Genomic DNA, 23,820 nt, shown 5'->3' with positions numbered 1-23,820 from the left:
CTTGAGAAAATAGGTTTCATTTAGTCTTATAATACTTCCTATGAGTTTCAGGGATCCCATAATCCCAAATAATTTCTGAGAAGGTCTCGATCCATTAAAATATAACAAGGCCCGAACTCCGTTCGTCCTTTCAATATCTCTCAAAAATCTCATAAAAATTCGGCATGACTTGCCCGTAATCCTCACTCCTCAGTATCACAGATATAAGTGGAATAACATAAATGAATCAGCTCAATCAATAAACATAAACAGCATATTCCAACACATCCTAGATTAACCATTTAGCACATAACATGTGAATCATTTAGCACTCAATATCATGGCATCAAGTACTCAACAAGATCGGCCGAAGCCTCAGAAAACATTTCAGGCATTTAGCAATTAAGTGCATAACACATAAATCAAGTCGAATTCGTCGACACCTAAATCATTATCTAGTATTCAGTGAGATGCCCTCACCTGTTGATTTTCCAGCTCGCTCCTTGAACTTTCCTTCACGATCTTCCTCCTCAAGTCCTCCGAATTCCTCGAACGAACCTTAAAGCAATTTCACAGAAATCAATCACAATGAGTCAGAAACTCAGCAAACAATCAGTGCTAGGGGTACACGGAACACTACAAACTCCGTGGTACGACAATCTAACGCGTTAAGACAAGTGTTCGAAAAAGTCGGATTTCCTCCCCCCTTGAGGGTGCTCTCGGCCACTTCCCTTAATTGTGTGGGTCGATTTTTCTTCGATCAAACTTGGTTCCTAGGTTATCATTAGTCGTAACTAAGGCGAATCTAAACTCGGAAAAATTTTCGGATCGAAAACTGAAGCAGGGGTATTTTGGTCAGAGTTTTAGCTCGGAAAATCAAAAATCGAAATTTGAAAAACCAATCCGATAGAAATGTTACTAACGACGTTTATGACAACTAATCCTATTGACACTAAGCTAAGTCGAGAGTTCTAAGCTAAAAGATTGAGACTTTGCCCCAAAAATGGGTATTTGAGGTAAAAATTGATTCCGGCGGAATTCCGGCGACATTACGGAAAAACTAATCCGACAGAAGTGCTCTTGGGCACGTAGGGAAGATGTTTAGACAGAGAAATCAAGCTATTTGGACAATTTCACAAAAAGCTCCAAACTTTGAACTCATAAAAGTCTAGAGAAAATTGACGGAAATGACGATCGAAAGTGAGGGATAGTAACTATACCTCGTAGTCTTCGATTAGCAACGAACTGTGAAGCAAACGGGCAAGAATCGGCGAAAATCTTTTTCCTCTCCTCTCCTCCTTGTGCTCGCGGGTTTGGGTGGGTTTTTGGGTGAGATTTTGCCAAATTTTCATTTTCTAGCTACAACCTATATATAGTGAAGGAAAAGGAAGATATTTTGCAAAGTTTAGATAAGGATGACTTAATGGATGGATAAGGATGGATAGATATTTTTGAGATGATATTTTTGTAAAGATATTTTGTGAAGATTAGATAAGAATGATTAGATATTTATCAAAGATCGGATAAGGATGAATAGATATTTATCAAAGATATTTTGAGAAGATATTTTGTAAACCGGTACAGATTTGTTTAGACATCGGAGGATTTAGCTCATAGAGTTAAGATAAAAATATAAGAGTGATTCCGATATTTTTCCTGCGCATTCCTCTGTGAATTCTAAGATAGGTTTTGGCGACAGAATTCCAAAACTCAAAAGAGATTTTCTTGGAATTAAGGTAAACAATCAAAAGTCGGTGTAAATCTATTTTACCCGAAAAGTTACTTTTTGCAGTGAATGTCGGATGAGAAAACTTTCTTCTGAAGAAAGATTGAAAACATGAAGAGAAATGGGTGTACGCGTGTGGAATCTTCGTTTGAAGCTCCGAATAGAAAAAGTCTTCATCAACCGTTCATTTTAGGTTTTCTTGAACTATCAGGGTTTTAGTTTCGGCAAACCTCCGAGGATTGGAATTTAACGTTCGTACGTTCCAGGGTTTCGCGTCGAAATACTTGTTTATAGACGAATAAGAGAAATTCTAATATTTCTCTGAAGATTTTTGGAATTAGTTTCCATCGTGTCCTAAAGTATAAATTAACTATTCACTAGGGTCTTCGACCTAAGATTAGGCGAATGTTTGTCGTGCTATAACTTTTATCGGTTTTGATACAATCCTTGGACTTTTCCTGAACCTTCTCCTTCATAAATTTATTCCATCCAATAAACTCTTGTATTTTATTCACTTATCCAAAACTTAAAAACTTGGGTCTTACATTACTACCCTCCAAAAAGAAAGTTTCGACCTCGAAACTTATGGTTCAGTAAGAATTCCGGATATTGTTCCTCGATCTGTTCCTTAGGCTCCCATGTAGCATCGCCTATGTCCTTGCTCCAAATGATTGTCACCAATGCTAATTGGCGGCGTTTTTCGAAAGACAGTTCATCTTTCAGCTCTATGTCGTCCGGCTCAACCACTCGTGTCGGGCCTATGTTGGAAATAATATTGGTTGGCACTCTGTGCAATCGCACAGCCTTAACCACTTTCTCATTTACTTTCGTTCGTCCGATATTCTGCTTAAACCCAGTACACCTCCGCCATTCCAGAGTGATGTTCAACCTGTCCTCGTGATCTTTACTCATGATTCAAAACTTAACTCGATCGCTCTATATCTCATAGACGAACTATTCCCTTGGAATCTACTAGTCCCTTAACGTCAGTTCCAACTTCGTAACTATCCTCATTCGCATCATGAAATCAATCTTCTACTTATTCATCATTCAAATTAAAACTCGACTTGAGTCTTAATACCTCGTGCATCGCTAGACCCAATCCCTTTTAACATCCATTCATCAGCAACTTATAAGCTAATCATCATCCTAATATCTTACAATCCATCATTGTCATCTCCCCTTTTTCGAGACTTCCCTTACTCGAACCATAAAACCAACCTTCACTTATTCACAAACCACTTTACACTTACCTAAAATCCTTGACACTTCCCCCAAATCCGAACTTATTCCCTAGAAGATCAAATCATAACTGTACCTCAGGAAACTTAACTAGTCATTTTATCATCCGATCCCTCAACATTCTGAGGTTTAACTACAATCGTTAATGCTAACACCACTAAATTTCTTATTCGTACATGATTTTCACCTCCCAAGGTCAATCTTAACCCTAAGATCCTCATTCAACTTAGTAAAAATCACTTGCTAACCCCAGCATGCAACATCGGAATCCATAACAAAGTTCCATTCACTCTTAGACTCTAAGAAATTTGTCCACATATAACAACCTCAAGTATTCATCTTAATACTAACTCTTTATTTCCGTAACTAGATCGTCCTCCAATCAATCTGATACTTAGTCTCTCGATCAAAACCTGACAAACCTTGAGTCCTACGAACTTAAGACAAGAATTCATAGACTTAAAACCTAAACTTTCACCAAGTTTGGACCTCAAATGTCCTTTAATTCTTCAATACTTCTTAAATGAATATCCATTTCTCAAAACTATAACTCCTTCCCAAAGGAAATCAATTGCTTAACAAGAACTTTACTTCCCAACTCAACTAATCCTTGATCCAATCAAATTAATCTTACCAATCCATCTATCAATGTCCATTGCCAGTTCTGATTCCGAATATCACCCCCTCAATATTAAGTTGATCAGGCCTAATACATCGAAGGTGAAGATTTAGAAAAACCCACTGGAACAGTCGATGAGTTCCTAACATCCAGTAGTCACAAAGATCTTGATATTAAATCCTCAATGATGTCGCTACGGAACTACACACTCTCGACATCATACGTATACTATCCATACGGAATCTCTCTGAGATTCATCCTTCAGCTTCTAGCTTCTTGTTAAACGCATCGGTGCAAGGCTACTTTCTAGGCTTAACGTGTTATTCTAAACCTCGTGTAACTTCTATAGTTTAAACACGAGCAACGGTAAAATAAAGTATTATTAGGCGTAATAACTATAAAGTCAAAGCTTAAACAATATAAGTAAAATAGGTGCGTCGCATGTGCTACGAGAGTAATGGAGCGTATTATACTAGAATGAGAAAGAATAGTTAGAAAGTTACCATCGTTCTTACGCTCTCCTTTGACTAATTCGTCAGCTCCCTCAGCCTCTTCACCATCCATGGTGTAAACTCTTGCTTTGGCAGCAGGGCGTTTTCCTCGAGCAGTGTTGACCGATGCCCCCCTCTTGGGCGCCTCACAAACCACGGCTAGATGTCCCACTCGGTTGCAATTAAAACACCTCGGTCCAGTCGCTGAGCACCTGCTAGCAAAATGCCCAGTCTCCCCACATCTGTAACATGACACTTGTTTCTCTGCCCTTCTAGCTATGGCAGGAAACTTGCCCTTCATCCTGTTGTCAGACGATCCCGCCTGAAACGTCTTACAGTTCACGGCCAAATGCCCTATCTGGTTGCAATTGAAACATCGAGGCCCTTGGTCCAGACATGTATTAGCATAGTGTCCATTCTTTCCACACCTGAAACATGTCACCTCAGGGTGTGCTGATTGGCTTCCTGCCCCTGGAGTGGCAGTAGTCGAAGACTTAAAAGATCTTGGGGTAAAACCCCTCCCCTTCGGATGCTGATACGGCCCCAACTGACGGTACTCCTAAGAACCTGACCTCACTGGTCCTCCAGTTCCAGCTCGGTCCAACCTACTTTGCTGGTACTGGGACGCCTCGATTAGCGGTTGAGGTTGCTCACGTGCCGCCCTCAGCGCGTCTGTAAGCGTCCTCAGTAGCCTGATTCATCATTGCCTCAATCATGGTAGCTATTGCCTTCGCCATACGGTCAGGGCTTACCATCCTATGCTTAGTCAAACAAACAGTTAGTACTCATCATCGGATAGCATCTAACATACTATACAATATGATTAACAATAACTTCAATCAATTCTAAGCGACAAATCGCTTGCAGACAATCAATTTTTACTCTTTACAGAGTCACACAACCTAGCACAGAAGACCTATTCCCCAAAGACTCCCGAAAGACTCGACAAGCTCTGATACCACAATGTAACACCCCGATTTCGGTGGCGTCACTTTAGTAACCAAAAGAAATACTTAAGCGGAAAAACGTGAATATTTTTTTTTGATAAAGGAATTAGAAACTGAAAGAAATGAAACTCAACAACAAAAGATGGCAGAACTACTATACGATAGATAATTACAGCCCCCGCTGTAAGTAACAAAACCACGTCACGAGTAACCTCTAGTGACGGGTAACTAACCGAAAGTAGTGCCTGTGGGCAAATACGTACAAACCGGAACAAAAGGACAAGAGTTCCAAATACAGTCCTCCCTACAACAGTAGGTCAGCCAACAAAACCTCCTAAACCGACCAACCCTCTGTAATTCCCGTGAAGAGAACCACAAGAAAAGCTAAAGGTCGGGGACCTACCCTGCCCAAAACGAAAGACTGAACATCAGAGCCAAGACGCTACTCCTACACTAATCCCAACTAGAGGAGCACATCACCGCACTCCCAACTATGCATCCCCAAGATCGTCGTCTGAATCTGAATCCAAGACGACTATGTCGATGACTGTATCGGTCTCCACAGCTGGTCGCGCGGGTTCTGCACCCGATCCCAAGTCAACAGCAGCCGCGACAGTGGGTGAACTAGTGCCTGAAGAAGTCCCTCCCACAGGCACCTCCTCCGAGGGGTCCTCGTCGTCCGAAGGCGACGGTGGTGGTGGTACTCCCAGTCCAGGTCCGCAGTGTACACCCGGTGGAAAGTTGAAGCTGACAGTGTAGCGCCTCCAAACTCTGTGCGTCAGGCTTGGCATCCGGTCAACGCGATCCTCCATTATTCGCCCCGAATAGATAGCTCGGTGGCCGGCGGGGTCGACCACCCATGAGCCCGGGGTGTCTTGGTCCAACATCTCAAACCTGGTCCCCCCCGAAGGGACGACCGTCTCGTACCGGTCCGCCATGGACATCTGACAATAAAGGGCATACATAGCCCCCCAAACACAGGTAGCACGCGCGAGGGTCAACTCAAAGAATTACGTAATAGTACATTCAATAGGTAAAGATAAATAGTAATAGCCACTTAGGCTTATAAGTTTAGGGATAACTTCCTAGGGTTACATATTTCACAATGAATATAAAAGATGATAATAACAAATAGCATGCATCAAATAGGATTAACAAGTACCAATCACACTCAGCAACTAAGTCAGTATGTATGTTGCATGAAATGCAATGCTAGTTGACAAGATGCATTCCGGAAGAAGGATGGACACCATCGAGTCAGCCCTAACACCGGCCATAGTGGGACCATTCCGCTCGGGCGTCTCTTACACCACACAAAAGTAGTCAGATCAGCAGTGAACCCGTAGGTCTGCCATTCCGTCTACTACTAAGGACCACCGTAGTGTCCTAAATATGGAAATTCGGGTCTTATGACCATTTTGGAATCCACCGAGGTCCGGTATCAAGCCGTGTATTAACCTCAAAATGAGTGCATGAATGCAAGTGATTAGCCAAACAACGTCTCCGTCCTCACTCGACACGTCGCCACGTGTTCTAAATAACTTAATGTCTCTAAAAGAATACCCTAAGGTAAATGTCGATTCTGCGACAAAATGAATTAATCAAGATAAGAAAGAATGTATCTTGGAACTCATGGTTCCGGGCTAAACTTTAGATAGCCAATCAATAAACTGCTCATCGAGCGAAAAGGTACCGAAGTACTTGGAAACTCATAGTTTCCGGCTAAACTTTAGATAGCCAAACAATAAACTGCTCATCGAGCGAAAGAGTATAAGCATACTCGGAAACTTGTAAGTTTCCTCAAGACTTGGACTCGACGACACTTCTTATTTTTTTCAGAACTAATATTCAAGCTCTAAGCTCTTATCTAAGGTTGTTATCATTGTTCAAGGGTTTTAGAGATTAATTAGTGTCTTATGAATTTTCCTTGAGAAAATAGGTTTCATTTAGTCTTATAATACTTCCTATGAGTTTCAGGGATCCCATAATCCCAAATAATTTCTGAGAAGGTCTCGATCCATTAAAATATAACAAGGCCCGAACTCCGTTCGTCCTTTCAATATCTCTCAAAAATCTCATAAAAATTCGGCATGACTTGCCCGTAATCCTCACTCCTCAGTATCACAGATATAAGTGGAATAACATAAATGAATCAGCTCAATCAATAAACATAAACAGCATATTCCAACACATCCTAGATTAACCATTTAACACATAACATGTGAATCATTTAGCACTCAATATCATGGCATCAAGTACTCAACAAGATCGGCCGAAGCCTCAGAAAACATTTCAGACATTTAGCAATTAAGTGCATAACACATAAATCAAGTCGAATTCGTCGACACCTAAATCATTATCTAGTATTCAGTGAGATGCCCTCACCTGTTGATTTTCCAGCTCGCTCCTTGAACTTTCCTTCACGATCTTCCTCCTCAAGTCCTCCGAATTCCTCGAACGAACCTTAAAGCAATTTCACAGAAATCAATCACAATGAGTCAGAAACTCAGCAAACAATCAGTGCTAGGGGTACACGGAACACTACAAACTCCGTGGTACGACAATCTAACGCGTTAAGACAAGTGTTCGAAAAAGTCGGATTTCCTCCCCCCTTGAGGGTGCTCTCGGCCACTTCCCTTAATTGTGTGGGTCGATTTTTCTTCGATCAAACTTGGTTCCTAGGTTATCATTAGTCGTAACTAAGGCGAATCTAAACTCGGAAAAATTTTCGGATCGAAAACTGAAGCAGGGGTATTTTGGTCAGAGTTTTAGCTCGGAAAATCAAAAATCGAAATTTGAAAAACCAATCCGATAGAAATGATACTAACGACGTTTATGACAACTAATCCTATTGACACTAAGCTAAGTCGAGAGTTCTAAGCTAAAAGATTGAGACTTTGCCCCAAAAATGGGTATTTGAGGTAAAAATTGATTCCGGCGGAATTCCGGCGACATTACGGAAAAACTAATCCGACAGAAGTGCTCTTGGGCACGTAGGGAAGATGTTTAGACAGAGAAATCAAGCTATTTGGACAATTTCACAACAAGCTCCAAACTTTGAACTCAGAAAAGTCTAGAGAAAATTGACGGAAATGACGATCGAAAGTGAGGGATAGTAACTATACCTCGTAGTCTTCGATTAGCAACGAACTGTGAAGCAAACGGACAAGAATCGGCGAAAATCTTTTTCCTCACCTCTCCTCCTTGTGTTCGCGGGTTTGGGTGGGTTTTTGGGTGAGATTTTGCCAAATTTTCATTTTCTAGCTACAACCTATATATAGTGAAGGAAAAGGAAGATATTTTGCAAAGTTTAGATAAGGATGACTTGGTGGATGGATAAGGATGGATAGATATTTTTGAGAAGATATTTTTGTAAAGATATTTTGTAAAGATTAGATAAGGATGAGTAGATATTTATCAAAGATCGGATAAGGATGAATAGATATTTATCAAAGATATTTTGAGAAGATATTTTGTAAACCGGTACAGATTTGTTTAGACATCGGAGGATTTAGCTCATAGAGTTAAGATAAAAATATAAGAGTGATTCCGATATTTTTCCTGCGCATTCCTCTGTGAATTCTAAGATAGGTTTTGGCGACAGAATTCCAAAACTCAAAAGAGATTTTCTTGGAATTAAGGTAAACAATCAAAAGTCGGTGTAAATCTATTTTACCCGAAAAGTTACTTTTTGCAGTGAATGTCGGATGAGAAAACTTTCTTTTGAAGAAAGATTGAAAACATGAAGAGAAATGGGTGTACGCGTGTGGAATCTTCGTTTGAAGCTCCGAATAGAAAAAGTCTTCATCAACCGTTCATTTTAGGTTTTCTTGAACTATCAGGGTTTTAGTTTCGGCAAACCTCCGAGGATTGGAATTTAACGTTCGTACGTTCCAGGGTTTCGCGTCGAAATACTTGTTTATAGACGAATAAGAGAAATTCTAATATTTCTCTGAAGATTTTTGGAATTAGTTTCCATCGTGTCCTAAAGTCTAAATTAACTATTCACTAGGGTCTTCGACCTAAGATTAGGCGAATGTTAGTCGTGCTATAACTTTTATCGGTTTTGATACAATCCTTGGACTTTTCCTGAACCTTCTCCTTCATAAATTTATTCCATCCAATAAACTCTTGTATTTTATTCACTTATCCAAAACTTAAAAACTTGGGTCTTACATAATATATATCATATTTAACAATAATTTAAAATAAGTTATTTTGCACTTTTTATTATGATTAAAGTGTAGAACTAGAACCTATGTTTTCTTATGATATTTTTAACTTATTTGTAATATTTTGTGGTAGTAAAACCTTTCTTGTTGGCTATTTAATTAGGTATTTGTATCATGGTAATAATGATTTATTTAGAGAATGAAGTTATTAATTAGTTTTAGCTAATATTATTAATTTTTATAATTTTATAAAATACACCGAATCAAGCAATCGAACCAGTGACTTACTGGTCCGACCAATGACTCATTGACTCAGTACCTCAGTCGAGTCGATGACCGAGTCGAGTTTTAAAACATTAATAATATAATCCAAAACATACGTTAGTACTAATGTAGGAGTGAGTAACTACGAGTAATGATATATACACACCTTCTTATTTATATACTTCATTTCCACCTATTTTTATTTATATCTCTCTCCTCTTATTATCTATCACATCTTAGACTTTCTCTCTCTTACTTTTTCTTTTCTTTCTATCTCTTTCTTCATCCACCTCTTTTCACCTCTAAATGAGGTGTGGACAAATAATTATTGGAGTAACTACCTCTATGTTGTCCTTATATGTTGGTTCTCTTCATTTATATTAAAGGCGCCTTTAAATTAGTCCCTCCGGAATATAATAATTCTCGAAATCAGACAACACAAAACACGATAATGCCATGCACATTTCTTCAGATGAGATTTAAATTTGAATAACACAAAACACAAAAGTTGAACCCAAGTGGAGCCACCCCGTGAGAAGGCCATCCAGTCAAGTAAGTGCGATTAGTTGGTGAAACAAGAACACATTAACAAATCAAGCAACCAAACTTTGACTCCTTCCCCCAACAACTACTAGTAATAAATTCCCATTCCTCTTTCCGAATTGACGAAAACAACCTTCCCCAACAACCACATTCACGCACGGGCTCAACTTAACAAACCCCATCTCCCTCTTATAAAGCCCGTGATCTCTCATTCAACCACCTAAACAACATCGTATCTTTTCCTTTCGAGTTTTAATTCATTCGCGCTTCTACTATCTAATTTTCACTTACTTTCTCTTCTTAATTCTCTCACCAAATCCGGTTAACTGAACATAATGGCGGTGCCCACTTCAAACTCTCTCATTCCGACCAAGTCCTTGCTCCCTACCAATTCCCTTCTCTATTCCTCCAACAACCTCAGCCAATGCTCCTTTCCTGGCAAGCCCGGGCTCATGCCCAAGACCAGGCCCATTTCAGCCGTCGACAACTCTGCTGTCTCCACCAAGAAACAACAACCAGCCACCGCGACAACCACCACCCGTGAGGCGGCGAAATGGACAGTTGAGAGCTGGAAATCGAAGAAGGCGCTTCAGCTGCCAGAGTATCCTAGCCAAGAGAGCCTGGACACGGTGCTGAAGACGCTTGAAGCTTTCCCTCCGATCGTGTTCGCCGGAGAGGCAAGGAACCTGGAGGAGCGACTGGGGGATGCTGCACTTGGAAAGGCTTTCCTTCTGCAAGGTGGAGATTGTGCTGAGAGCTTTAAGGAGTTCAATGCCACCAACATTCGTGATACCTTCAGGGTTATTCTCCAGATGGGTGTTGTCATGATGTTTGGTGGTCAAATGCCTGTCATCAAGGTAGGTCCATTTTTCAATTCCCCTTCTTTCAATTACCTATGCTTTTCTACCTACCCTTCGGTTTAAGTCTCTATAAGTTTAAAAGTCTTCAATTCTCATTACTAATTTGTTTATTTATTGTTTTCTTTATTCATCTACTCGTTAGTTTATCCATCCCACTTCTGGGATAGGAGACTACTTTAGGAATGTAACTAATGCATGATTGGTGTAAAGAAAAAGAAAATGTCCAACTTAATTGTAGTAGTCAAATTAAGTAAGTGTTTTAGGGGGGCGGGGGAAGAGAAAGAAATATTTAAACTTCTTCAATTCAAATTCAATATAATAAAATATTTTAAATAGATAAAAAGTATAAAATGTGATAAGTGATATAAATGAGAAAGATAAATATAAAATAAAAGTGGAAAAAAATGATATTGTTGTTTGACACTACAAATTTTCATACACAATCGCATGACATGTGTATTTTAAACGGATTTCTTATTTTATTTTATTCATTAAAAATATATTTGCTATTTTGAAAAAATAAAACAACATTACACCAACTGTGCTTGTTCATGAGAAAAAATTAGGTGTGAATGATAGCTTTTTTGTTATTTTTCCTCTATTATCTTTCAATTTTTCTATACGATTGGAGAGTACTTGTGGAAAATACAAATTTGAATGAAGGAGTAAGAAAAAGGTACAAATGAAGCTAAGAAATGTAAAAATCTGGGGTGAAAATATCTACTCAACACAAGTTGAACCTATAAATTTCTTGGCAGGAAAGAAATTCAGAAACAATGTGATTGAGGCCAACTAATAAATAATGTAAGTTGTTGTATAGGTGGGAAGAATGGCGGGTCAATTTGCCAAACCAAGATCAGACAATTTCGAGGAGAGGGAGGGAGTGAAGCTGCCAAGTTACAGGGGAGACAACATCAATGGAGACGCATTTGAAGAGAAGGAGAGGATTCCTGACCCAGAAAGGATGATCAGAGCTTATTGTCAATCCGCAGCTACTCTCAATCTTCTCAGATCTTTCGCGACCGGAGGGTACGCCGCCATGCAAAGGGTCACCCAATGGAATTTAGACTTCACTCAGCACCGCGAGCAGGGAGACAGGTATGTACAATTGATTTTGAAGGCAAAATCAATTATGGGAAAAAATAGCTTCTGAATTTCAGAATTGATTCTGATTATGTTAGTAAATTAAATCTGTTGTTGGCATGGCAGGTACATAGAGCTTGCTCACCGAGTTGACGAGGCCCTCGGGTTCATGGGTGCTGCTGGACTCACTGTGGACCATCCTATAATGAAAACAACTGATTTCTGGACTTCACATGAGTGTTTGCTGTTGCCATATGAACAATCACTCACTAGGTTGGACTCAACTTCTGGCCTCTACTATGACTGTTCTGCTCACATGGTTTGGGTTGGGGAACGAACCAGGCAGCTAGATGGTGCCCATGTTGAGTTTCTAAGAGGAGTTGCTAATCCCCTAGGAATTAAGGTTTGAACAATATCATTCATCTAAAACCAATTGATCATTTAAAATTTAGTATAAGTAATTAAGTTTAATCGAATTGGTATTTGCAGGTGAGTGATAAGATGGACCCAAATGAGCTTGTGAGACTCATTGAGATATTGAATCCCAAAAACAAAGCAGGGAGAATTACTATCATCACGAGGATGGGAGCTGAAAATATGAGGGTGAAGCTTCCAAATCTGATCAGGGCTGTGCGCAGAGCGGGGCAAATTGTGACATGGGTCAGCGATCCTATGCATGGAAACACTATCAAGGCTCCTTGTGGACTCAAAACTCGCCCCTTCGATTCCATTATGGTAGCGCTTCTTCTTTGAGATTAAAAGAAAAAAACTTTTAACTGTTTCAAAAAAGAATTTATATTTTTAGATTTTAAAATAAAAATATAAGCTGATTTGTGTTTGATTATACTACTTAATTGCATCACAGAATGAAGTGAAAGCATTCTTCGACGTGCACGAGCAAGAAGGAAGCCACCCAGGTGGAGTTCATCTAGAGATGACGGGTCAGAATGTGACTGAGTGCATTGGAGGGTCGAGGACGGTCACATTTGATGATCTGAGCTCACGTTACCACACACACTGTGACCCAAGGCTCAATGCTTCACAATCTCTTGAGCTTGCTTTCATCATCGCTGAACGGCTCAGAAAGAGAAGGATCGGATCAGAGCAGTCCCTTTCCTCTCTAGGACTGTGAAATGGCTTTGATATGGCATCAAAATGGATTTGCTGTAGTTCCCTTTGAATTTATAGGTGGACATGGAATGTTTGGCTAATACAGATATACTGTGTGTAGTAGTATAATAAACCCTCAAATTTAGAAGGGTTCTAGTATCCTTGTCAATTGGAGCAATTTAAATTACATCATACATGTGTACCCAACTAAATTACATTATTTATGAGTTGGCTGATCAAGTACTTTATTTATCTAAAATAAGGATTGTTTTAATTACATGATAACTGAACAACTCTTGTGGCCTTAAGTTGGGTAGTCATTTTTCTAATATGATTCATATAATTGTTTTTTTTTTCAAAACCCTCCCTAAGTTGACCAATCCTAGTCTCGATCATGAGTCTTAACTCGCAATTCTTACTTTATTCTCTCAAATTTGAACCTAACTGTAACTCATCCTCTCAAATCTGACCCTTAATGTGACTTTTCTTCTCATTTCCCAATCACTCAAACTCTGAGTTCTTCGTCTTTATTTGTCAGCACCGAAAGTGGGTAAATTATTTGCCACTACAAATGCAAGTAATACAAGACCACAATTATTCACGGCAAGTTCCATGCCACTCGCACCAATTATTAAAGTCACTTTTTTGTGACAAATGAAGGATTCACCGAAATGAACAAGTGCAATCATTTAGGTGTTGGAGCTCTCCCTATAAATAGAGCACCTTGAATTAGTTTTTGCATCAAGCAACTCAAGCTTGAGTTCCATTTTAGAGAGAAGAAATTTAAAGAGAAAAGAAAGTAATCAGGTTCTCATAGTGGATGTTCTCCTATTATAAGAGAGTGTATAATTTGTTTTTTCCTTGTATTATGAGAGAGTTGTTGTAATTTCTTCTACTTAATGAAAATCATTTTCCATTAGTGCATGAGGCTTCTCATTATTTGTTGATGATTATCCTTGTAAACTATTGTGTGTCATTTCACACACTCTCGTCTCTTATTATTCAGTTGTGTGATATTATCCTACTACTTTGGTACCGAATAGGGGTATTAGAGTTGTTGGTGTCGGTCCTTATTCATGTTGCGATGTACAATTACTGTTAACATATGTGATAGTAAAATATTACAGTGATTGTCAACGTATGATAGATTTATTCTAGTGTGGTAAAAATATAGAAATATTGCTCATGTACATTTTGTTATTCACAATGAAATTATGTCAACCGGTTCGGTGAAAAAGCAGCACAATTTGAGATGGAGAAGTTCAACAGGAGCAATTTCTCCTTGAGAAAATTGAAGATAAAGGTAATCCTGAGGATGGACAATAGCTAAGCACCAATTGAAGGTAGACATGGCGTAACTGATGAAAAGTGGAAAGAGATGGACGACAATGCTGCCACTTGAACCTTACAATGGCAGGTTCAATTCTGTTCAACGTGGTAGAAAAGAAGAGTTCAAAGGAGATAAGGGATACATGTGTCCAACTACTTGAGGTCAAGTCACCCCACAACAGAATTTTCTTGAAGAGAAGACTTTTTACTCTTCGGATGAGTGAATCCATTTTGGTGACAAATAACATCAACAATCTCAAAGAAAGATAAACTTCAATTGCTACAATTGTTTGCCACTAGCACTGCAAGTGGTACAAGACCATAATTATTCACTGCAGGTTGTGTGTCACTTGCATCAATTATTAAAGTTTAAAGTTACATTTTTCGTGACAAATGAGTGGTTCACTGAAATGAAAAAGAGCAATTATTTAGGTCTTGGAGCTCTCTCTATAAACATACAACCTTGAATCCGTTTTTGCATCAAGCAATTCAAGCTTGAGGTTAGCTTGAGTTCCATTTTAAAGAGAAGAACAGAGACAAAGGAAAGGAGTGTTTCTCCTGTCAGGTGTTTCTAGTGGATGTTCTCCTATTTCAAGAGTGTAATTTGTTCTCTCATTGTATTTAGAGAGAGGTGTTATAATGTGAAGACGTTATGGAAATTAAAGTGCAAGAGAAGAATACCTTGTAGGAAGAGTTAAAAACAATCTCAGCTCAACTCAAAAGTTGGATCTTCTAACTTTGGCCTCAACACAATTCTATTGATGAGAGATCCAAACGTCTTCTCATGATGAAAAAACACATTAGATATGTAAATGAGTAACGTGAAACCAAGTATATACTTTTAAGAAGAAAATTATCATTTACAATGCAACATAACTCTAATTTATTATCTTCTGCAAATATTAGTTTTTAGAATTAGCTTCTGCTGTTCTTTAGAAACAACCTCAATTATATAACTAATGCATCACTTACAGAAAGTTGGATGAAGATATCCAAAAACCTTTTTCTTTTAAAATCAATGACTAAATGTGACAAAAATAACGTAGTCAATCTTTCCCATCAACGGTCATTAAACATTAAAACAATTTTCTTGATTAGAATGAAGACATACATGTTTCATAAGTTAGCTTTAGTTATTGTGAAGTCAATACAATATTATTATGGCTAAAAAACACTTTTGGCCCCTGATGTTTTAAGTTTGTGCAAATTTTGCCCCTACTCTATTTTTGTCGATGTTTCTACCCCTCATGTTTTCAAACAGTGCACCATCTACCCCTATGTCAGTCAGAAGTTAAAAAACTAATGGAATGAGCTGATTTGGCTTTTTTTAAAATATTTTTTAGACCTACCATGTGGAAATTACAAGTGAAATTGGAAAAAGAGGGCACAGGAGATTCAAACTCAAGACCTGTAAGTAACAAAACATGCATTCCACCAGTTCAGTTACATACATAATTGATATACACATCAAGCAAATTTAATTTATATCATTTCCTTGATCGTCATCAACTTCATATACTCATCCTCATATCTTCAATCCACTCAGGAACCTCTCTTGAGAAAGCCTGACTAACGGAGGGGTAGACGGTGCACTGTTTGAAAACATGAGGGGTAGAAACGTCGACAAAAATAGAGTAGAGGCAGAATTTGCACAAACTTGAAACATCAGGGGCCAAAAATGCTTTTTAGCCTATTATTATTCATCCAATCACTGAAAGATCACTTATATTGGAACAACAAATTTAAAATATAATTGAACATTACAAGTTAGAAATATTCCAAAGAATTCTTAAAAATACAAGTTACCATTGCTTAGTAGTGAAAAATAATGGAAACCTGGCCGATAACTTCGGATATGAGATGAATTCAATCATTATGCTACACTCTGCAATACATTATTGCTGGCAATTGTAAACTCTATCAAGCTACCAGCATCAAATAACCCAGGCACAAGATGGCTACACTCTGCAATACATTATTGCTGGCAATTGTAAACTCTATCAAGCTACCAGCATCAAATAAACCAGGCACAAGATGGACAACACGCATATGCTCACCTCCTACTCCGACTAATCCGTCTGTCTGAGTATCTCAACACTTGAGGTAGACTGGTAGCCAGCAATTTTGAGAACCCTTGATATGACTTTCAGAAGCCTTCAGGGACATAGCATCATAGTCAACCAAAAATTAAGGTGAAAATTTCCAACATTTCACACAGACACAGGGCATAGAGACTGGCATTTGAATTCCGAAGTGTTGTATTCCTTATCAACCATCCATCTCAATATCGCAAGGTTTGCTTTCTTCATCGACTGGAGAGCTGACAGATCCCAACAGGTCGTCAATTCTGAGGGGGGAGTGTCGAACGCTATATTGGAACATAACCTGCAAGTGCAAATTTGCAGCTTGATTACAATAAAACCACTGAAAACAAAGATTAATGATCAAACTAGTGATCGTGAACCTCTGATGTACTGCATTTGACAAATTAATGATGACAATTGATAATTAAGGTTTCTTTAGACAACAGTAAATCAGAATAGAAACAGCACAAACATTCAATAACAAAATTCTCCTACTATCTCCAGCAACCCATTCAACCCCTGAAGCATTTGCAGTGTTGGTGTCAGTTTCATATGGATATAACCAAAAGGCACAAGGAAACAATAAGGAAAATTTCTCAGGAAAATGATACTTTTCTCTTGTAGATAAATGAGAAAGCTTAACAAGACTTCTCACGAATTACCATTATGAAGCAGTTTTCATAACCCATAATGTAAAAGAATCATGACAAAGTAGTGCCAACAGGTTGAAAAATGTAAAATATTAATGAAAAAATCACAAGGCACTTGTGAAATATTACAATTATAAGTGATAATGATGAAAGCAGAAGAAAGAGGGTAAACCAAATATAACCACAAAGCATCTAAAACTAAGATACATGTTAATTGATCTTTATTAAGGAAAGTGCCCATCCATTTTAATGGTATAAAGATTAGAAACTTATCTGAAACCTTAATCGAAATTTTTTCTCAAAATACCAAAACCCAAAACCCTGCAGCAACAGTCATCACTAATCAATAATTACTAATTATTAAAATGAATATGACTTTGCCCTAACAGTCAAATAGTCCACCTAATCCCAGTCAAACTAACCATATCAATCTGGTCCTTCAGAGATTTTGACATCAAATAAACCTTCTATATATTAAAAGCAGCATAAAGAAACACCAGTCATCAAGCTAAGCTGACGTACATCAAAATCAGGATCATTCTGATGTTAATTTAAATCTTCAGAAGATCCAATTTATGTTAAAATCATTTTATTAACGTCAAGTGAATCTTTGGAGAACCAAACTGTTAGTTTAGTCATTTATATTGCCTTAAAATGATTTACATCAACATTGTTAAACTTTCCATTTTGAATTGCTATTCATCCAGAGTAAAATGTTAATCTTTAAACAAAACAAGAGGTTGCAGATAGTTTTAGAAGGTTTACTACAATACTTGCCCACAACCTTAGAGAAACTATCAGCTGAGGCGCGAGCTCGATTGACCTTGCCAAGATAATTTAGGTCAGCTTTCTCAAGCTTCCCATCCACTAGAACCAATCCTGCCTCTCCAATTGCAAACCGTAGTAGACATCCTGAGAGCAATTCTGACTGCAAATTCAAGAAAGTTACAATAGAATTACTTTGTAAAAGATAAATAGCAAAATGAGTCTGATGCCTAAGACACAAACTTATTAATTGCTACATTTCATGTCAGAGTTTTCCATATTACCCCATCGAGAATTGTCACTTTTCAGTAAACCATCTGTATTAGTTCAGTGCATGTAAAGTTCTAAGTGGACAAGCCTCATAACTTTTTTTTTGAACTTAAGCCTCATAACTACATTAAGCATCGAATACCAATTTACTATTATATAAAAATCCCTTTCGAACAAACCTGCTGTGTAAAGCTTCCATCTAAACAGCCGAATACCACTGGAGGATCATCAGAGGTGGTCAGTTTTCCATCTTCTTGAAGCTCCAAAACCACCTGGTTTGGAAAGCCAGAAAAACATATTTAAGAAAAATGAGTGGATTTGGAGACATTAGACCTCTTTAAAGTTGTAATAACTTTCATATCTATAAAGGCCTAAAGGGCACACAAGTCCACAATGCATTCTCCATTGAAAGGGGGATTTGGGGATGGTCATTTGTATGTGGTCTAACATTCTTACCATTGCACCAAGGCTCAGCCTCAAGTTTTACATGGTTTCTAAAAAAATACTTACCACAAACCATTCCCAAATAGAAGTGCAATGTTTCATTAACTATGTGACCTATATTATACTATTAAAAGCTGTGCCTTGAGAATCTAGCATGTCTGAAAACAACTTTCTTAGGAAATAATCTTTAAAAAGAATATCAGGGGAAGCTGCCTCCCCAAGTTATGCTAATCCAAATTCACAAACAATCATATAATCTAGCATCATCTCCTATTTAACCAAACTACATGCAACATCAGCACACCAGACATTTCTCCGTCTATACCTCTGAAAACTTGTAAATGATATCAAACATAAATTATTATAGTTATAATAATGAATGTAACTATGCCCTTTTTTTATTTTTAAGGCCTTTCCTTTAATAATGAATTTGTTAATTTTCATCAAACTATTTCCGTTACAAATTTACTGCAGAGCTTCAGTGCCACTTAGTTAAAAGTGGGATAATATCCAGATGCTTAGCACTACATGTTCATAATGTATAACTTTCCATTCTAAAATGAAGGGAAGAGGGAAAAGATGCCACTTTAAACAACCGAAAATTAGAAGACAGCCAGAGTCTGATATGACATATGAGGGTGAGGTTCTCTCTCCTAGTTCTGTAGTTACAGGATCTAGTTTAACAAATAAGATATCTCCAAAATAAGTGTTTACAGGGACACATGTTCAAACACGGTATCTCTGTAGGAAGCAAAACTATATCAGGGCAAGCATATGTTTGCATTGGTATTGCCTTAGGAGTTGTGTGCTTCAAGAGAATAGACCATTGCAATGAATATCAAGCAAGAAAAAAATTAACCCATAGAGTGCCTTACAACGGGTATCAATGGTCCATAAATCCACTATCCAATCACATGGGCTAGAAATCCAAAAAGCAAATGATTGGAATATCAATGCAGTAAAGAAAATGCATGGAAAGCCAAGTAATGAGAAGATGCAAGGGAAGCAAGGGAGAACACCTGCTGCTGGTTCGGAACCTGTCCTTTACTGTCCGTGTCCATAACATATTGACTGCAGTTCTCATCCTTCCAAACTAATACTAAAGGCGTTATTCCTGCTTGGTAGTGTGCATGCCTAAAAAATAAAAATGATATCAAATCCAAAAGAGCCTAACAAGTGCAAACAGCAACCAAATTAAATGTCTGAAAGCTTCATTAGACATAAAAGGAAGATGGAATATAAAGACCAAGGCTTCACATTATCTGCTTATTACACATTCTTCCTGAAATATCAAGATGATGATAGCATCTGGCATACAAACAAAACATAGCGAAACAATCTAATCTATTTAGTTTTTTTCTCTTTGGTTTTATCCTGTCTAGTTGAACCAAAATATACCCTTTTCTTAATATGAATATTACACCATCCATATGTTCTGCTATATCCTCTTTGGTTTCAAACCAAAGGCTACTTATAATTTTTAAAAAAAAAGTGCAAAACAACAAAAAATGGCAGGCAAAATGGCTAGCATTAAGAGATCCTGGAATGAAAGAAAAGAGTCATTACTTGTTATAAAAGAGAAGACCGTCTTTGACATAAGGCACAGGCGCGGTATAAGCCGCATAAAGACCATCCCTGTCACAACTATAGACGGGAACCAAACTGAACCTATACTTGTGATAATGCGAAGGAGGGTCACAAGCACCACTCTCGGCAACCTTGGAGTTCAACCAAAAGAACCTGAACTCCGCAGTGCAATCGTAAAGTGAGTAGTCACGCCAGCAAACCATGTCAATAACATAGTAAGTTTGATCCAACTGCAACACCAAACAAAACACCAACATTATCTTTGGATGCAAACCAAAACGCACTTATCGGAGTATTGGAGCTTATTTGTGCATTTTCTAGTAGATAAGCTCTAGTAAAACCGGGTTCTAATAAAACACACGACATTGAATCAGAAGTAGTGGGAAACCAAACCTCGTGAAAGATGCAGTCTAGTATAGAGTAAGACTGAGAAGAACCGGAGTCCTTCTTCCTTGCGCCGCTTGGTAACGCGGAAGGGAAACGGTGCAGCACCGAACCGTTCCTCAACCGGCTTATCGTTGTTCCATTGCAGGAAACAACAAAACAGCGTTTCCCAGAAGGCCTTGCAAACACGAACCTGAAAATGCAAACCAAAAAAATGTTGAAATTTGAGTGAAGTGAAGTGAAGTGAAGTGAAGTGGGTAAGAACGTTGTGTGTGAAGGAGTGAATTGAATTGAGGGTAAGAGAGCGAACCAGTTAGGTGAGAGCGAGTCAGGGATATCGATCATCCATTCAGGGTGCATGAGCTGTTTGGAGAACCATTTGCGAGCTTCTGAGCCCTTCAGCTTCGAGGCTTCGAGGACGTCGAGTTCTTTGTGTGAAGGCTCTGGTTGGTTTTCGGGTTCGGGTACGAGGTCGAGTTCGATTTCGGAGGAATCGGGGGTTTGGGATGAGAGGGAGAAGACGGTGGAGGCAAGGAAGCGAGCGTGGCGCTGAGCGTCGAGGCGATTCTGTGCCTGGCGGAGGAGAGAGTGCTGCCTGCGCCTCTCTTGGTCGGAGATCGCCGGTCGCTTGAACGGGCGGCGGAGATCGTGTGGTGCCATGGAAGTGTTTCACTTTCTCGCCGCGTCCTTGTGGTTGTTTTGAATGTTGGTGTTCGTTTATTTTATTTTGGTGAGAATGTTGGTGTTCTTTTTGAAACATGTGTGTTTTATTTTTTTGGTCAAATTTTTGAAACATGTTTATTTGGGAGGGGAAGGAGTTAATGGGCCCAGTATATCTAGATTGGACTCTACTTAGCTACCTTTCGCTTTTATGTTGGTATGTGTTTTGTAACGTTTTGTTTAGCAAAAAAAAAGAGAGATAAGAGAGACATAAAGAAGATAAGTAGAAAAGATAAAAGATGACTAGGGAAAAAGATATGAGAAGTATTATAGGTTGTTTGGTGTGATAGAAAGATAAGAGAGATAGAAGAGAAAGAATGAGCATCTTAGAGAAAGGACCAACATAAAAGATTGAGAGGTATACTTCTCATATTTCTATCACACCAAACAACCTATAATACTTTTCATGATGCTGATTCTATTTCATCTCTTCTCTTGGCTTACCAAAGAGCTTCCGGTCAGTTCGTTAGCTTTGAGATATCTAAGATCTCCTTCAGTCGAAACGTGGCTGAAAATGTCAGAATTTCGATCCAGCAAAGGATGGGTGTTAAGACAGTGGAATCTCACTCAAGGTACCTTGGTTTGCCTATTAGGTTTGGTCGTTCCAAGAAGATCGTGTTTTCTTTGGTCCAAGACCGTAGGGGTGTTCAGGACCCTATCCGACCCGATGACCCGGCCTGACCTGAACGTTTATGGTCGGGTTGGACCTGACCCGAAACTCAAAAAGGGACTCAAACCGATTGTCCACCTACTTACCCGGAGTCGGGTAGGGTCGGGTTAGGGTTGACCTTAGGGTCACCCGGCCCGAGTATTAATTTTAAAAAATAATATACCTGCCTTTGTACTTTTTCTACTAGATATATCACTAACACAAATTTAGTTTTAGCTCACAAAATCATTTCACCACTCTACTGCTTTTCCTCTCTTGCGTCGCCAGCCTCCAACCATGTCTTCTCCTTCATTGCTCATCTTTCCGTCCAACATGCCTCATCGATGACGTCGTAGACTCTTAATCGCCTCTCCTCCTCCATTGACGGCGGTTCAGGTGTTGGTTCTACAAATCGATTTGCCTTTCCCATCCTCACCCATCGTCCTTACACTTGCAGATACTTGTGGTTTCCTCACCACTGTGTTTCTTTGTCTCATCGTTTTGTTCCCCTTCCACCAACACTAAAGTAGTGTTTGGTGACGGAACGAAACAGAACAAAACGGGACAGAACAGGATGGAACAGGACAATAATGTTCTGTGTGTTTTGTTTGGTAACTCCAAGTTAATATAACAGAACCATGATTTTAATTACATATATAACCATGTATGTTTAATATTTGATTGAGGAAAACAAATTGAACTCAATTGAACATTTTGCATAGAAACTGTTTGTTATTGCTTACTTCATGAAATAATCACTTATTTCTTTAAAATAATCACTTATATATTGTTTAAGTTGTTTCAGTATGCTATTGAAAAAGCAGAAACCTAATTATCTATTTAAGCTATTTTAAGTGCGTTTGTTTAGATTAAAAAATATTGATTTTTAACTATAATTTTTTTTAAGAGATTTTGAGAAAAGCATAAGTTGATTCATGTTTGACTACTCTAATTAAAATCACTTTTTTTTTATCTCCTCTCATCTATCATCATAGATTTTCATTATAAGCTAAAGTAACTGGACTGGGCGAGACCCTAGGGTCCCTTGCCTAGGCGCGCCAGCCCAGGGCGACGTGCAAGCCAGGAAATTGAGCCTTCTCCCGGGAGGTCCAACTGGCCCATTAAGAGAAGATAGGGGCGCCAAGCCCATTCCCCAAATCTATAAATAGGCGACGGTTACAAAATGTAAAAGACTTTTAGCTCATTTGATAAATAAGAAGATTGAAATTCAGTTGTTTTCTCTCTAAGCGGCTATGCTCTTACTCTCTCTAGATTCTCACATCACGATCCTTTCACTCTAGGTACCGTACCTCATCTCTATGTTCTTGGATAGAACATTTAGCGCCGTCTGTGGGGATCAGTAGATTTCGATTCCCGGACTACGTGGATTGTGATTTGGTTGAGAGAAATCTAATTTTATGTGCAATTTTACTTCGATTTTTGGATTTTCGGTTAAACTCTAGTCATCTAACGGAACTTGATGGAGTTACGTCGCCGACGGCGCAACGAGGAGCTAGAGCAGAGGCACGGTTTCCCACCGCGTCGCGTAAGAAGGAGGTTGCGCCGCGCAGAGGCGCACCGTGCACGAGGTGGCGACATAAGACAACAAAGCGATTGTTTACAGGAGGAATTAGAGCACTATCGCCTCAAGCAGTGGGGTGAAGAAGTGAGGGAAGCTGAAGCCGTCACAAAGTTCAAGCCGTTCTCAGCGGCGGTGAGAGAGGCGGCCATACCGGATGACATGAGGAGCCTTGTGTTGGCAGCGTACAGCGGGCAAACTGATCCAAAGGATCATTTGCTTTATTTCAATATGAAGATGGCAATAAGCGCAGCTTCCGACGCGGTGAAGTGCAGGATGTTCCCATTTACATTTAAGGGCGCAGCGATGGCTTGGTTTATGAC

At 38.8% G+C, this 23,820-nt stretch overlaps 2 protein-coding genes across 2 annotated transcripts; one reads left to right on the top strand and one right to left on the bottom strand.

Moving 5' to 3' along the window:
- Window positions 1–10,190: 10,190 nt before the first annotated feature.
- LOC130731076 (phospho-2-dehydro-3-deoxyheptonate aldolase 1, chloroplastic-like) lies at window positions 10,191–13,321 on the top strand. The gene is made up of 5 exons (XM_057583265.1): window positions 10,191–10,840; window positions 11,664–11,941; window positions 12,053–12,329; window positions 12,416–12,661; window positions 12,792–13,321. The coding sequence occupies exons 1-5, from the start codon at window positions 10,319–10,321 to the stop codon at window positions 13,056–13,058; spliced, it is 1,590 nt and encodes a 529-aa protein (XP_057439248.1). The 5' UTR covers window positions 10,191–10,318; the 3' UTR covers window positions 13,059–13,321.
- A 2,752-nt stretch (window positions 13,322–16,073) lies between these two features.
- On the bottom strand, window positions 16,074–21,286 carry LOC130731086 (uncharacterized). The gene is made up of 7 exons (XM_057583275.1): window positions 20,860–21,286; window positions 20,559–20,742; window positions 20,145–20,395; window positions 19,598–19,712; window positions 18,314–18,406; window positions 17,884–18,027; window positions 16,074–16,750 (listed from the first exon to the last, which is right to left on the bottom strand). Exons 1-7 carry the CDS (start codon window positions 21,207–21,209, stop codon window positions 16,634–16,636), a joined length of 1,254 nt encoding a protein of 417 aa, XP_057439258.1. The 5' UTR covers window positions 21,210–21,286; the 3' UTR covers window positions 16,074–16,633.
- Window positions 21,287–23,820: the final 2,534 nt, after the last annotated feature.

Source organism: Lotus japonicus, chromosome 1, assembly GCF_012489685.1.
Source record: "Lotus japonicus ecotype B-129 chromosome 1, LjGifu_v1.2".
In the NCBI taxonomy this organism is placed as follows: Eukaryota; Viridiplantae; Streptophyta; class Magnoliopsida; order Fabales; family Fabaceae; genus Lotus; species Lotus japonicus.
Note: the sequence above shows the minus strand (reverse complement) of the source record. Positions and strands in the feature narration are given on the sequence as shown.

What these genes read in the sequence shown, in the direction of transcription:
- LOC130731076 (XM_057583265.1), top strand. Translation starts at nt 10,319, where the DNA reads ATGGCGGTGCCCACTTCAAACTCTCTCATTCCGACCAAGTCCTTGCTC. An exon ending in GTCAAATGCCTGTCATCAAG is followed by an intron (nt 10,841 to 11,663) that starts GTAGGTCCATTT and finishes GTTGTTGTATAG; the next exon opens with GTGGGAAGAATGGCGGGTCA. An exon ending in GCCCCTTCGATTCCATTATG is followed by an intron (nt 12,662 to 12,791) that starts GTAGCGCTTCTT and finishes ATTGCATCACAG; the next exon opens with AATGAAGTGAAAGCATTCTT.
- LOC130731086 (XM_057583275.1), bottom strand. Translation starts at nt 21,209, where the DNA reads ATGGCACCACACGATCTCCGCCGCCCGTTCAAGCGACCGGCGATCTCC. An exon ending in GACTCGCTCTCACCTAACTG is followed by an intron (nt 20,743 to 20,859) that starts GTTCGCTCTCTT and finishes TTGCATTTTCAG; the next exon opens with GTTCGTGTTTGCAAGGCCTT. An exon ending in AGGTTCCGAACCAGCAGCAG is followed by an intron (nt 18,407 to 19,597) that starts GTGTTCTCCCTT and finishes TTTCCAAACCAG; the next exon opens with GTGGTTTTGGAGCTTCAAGA.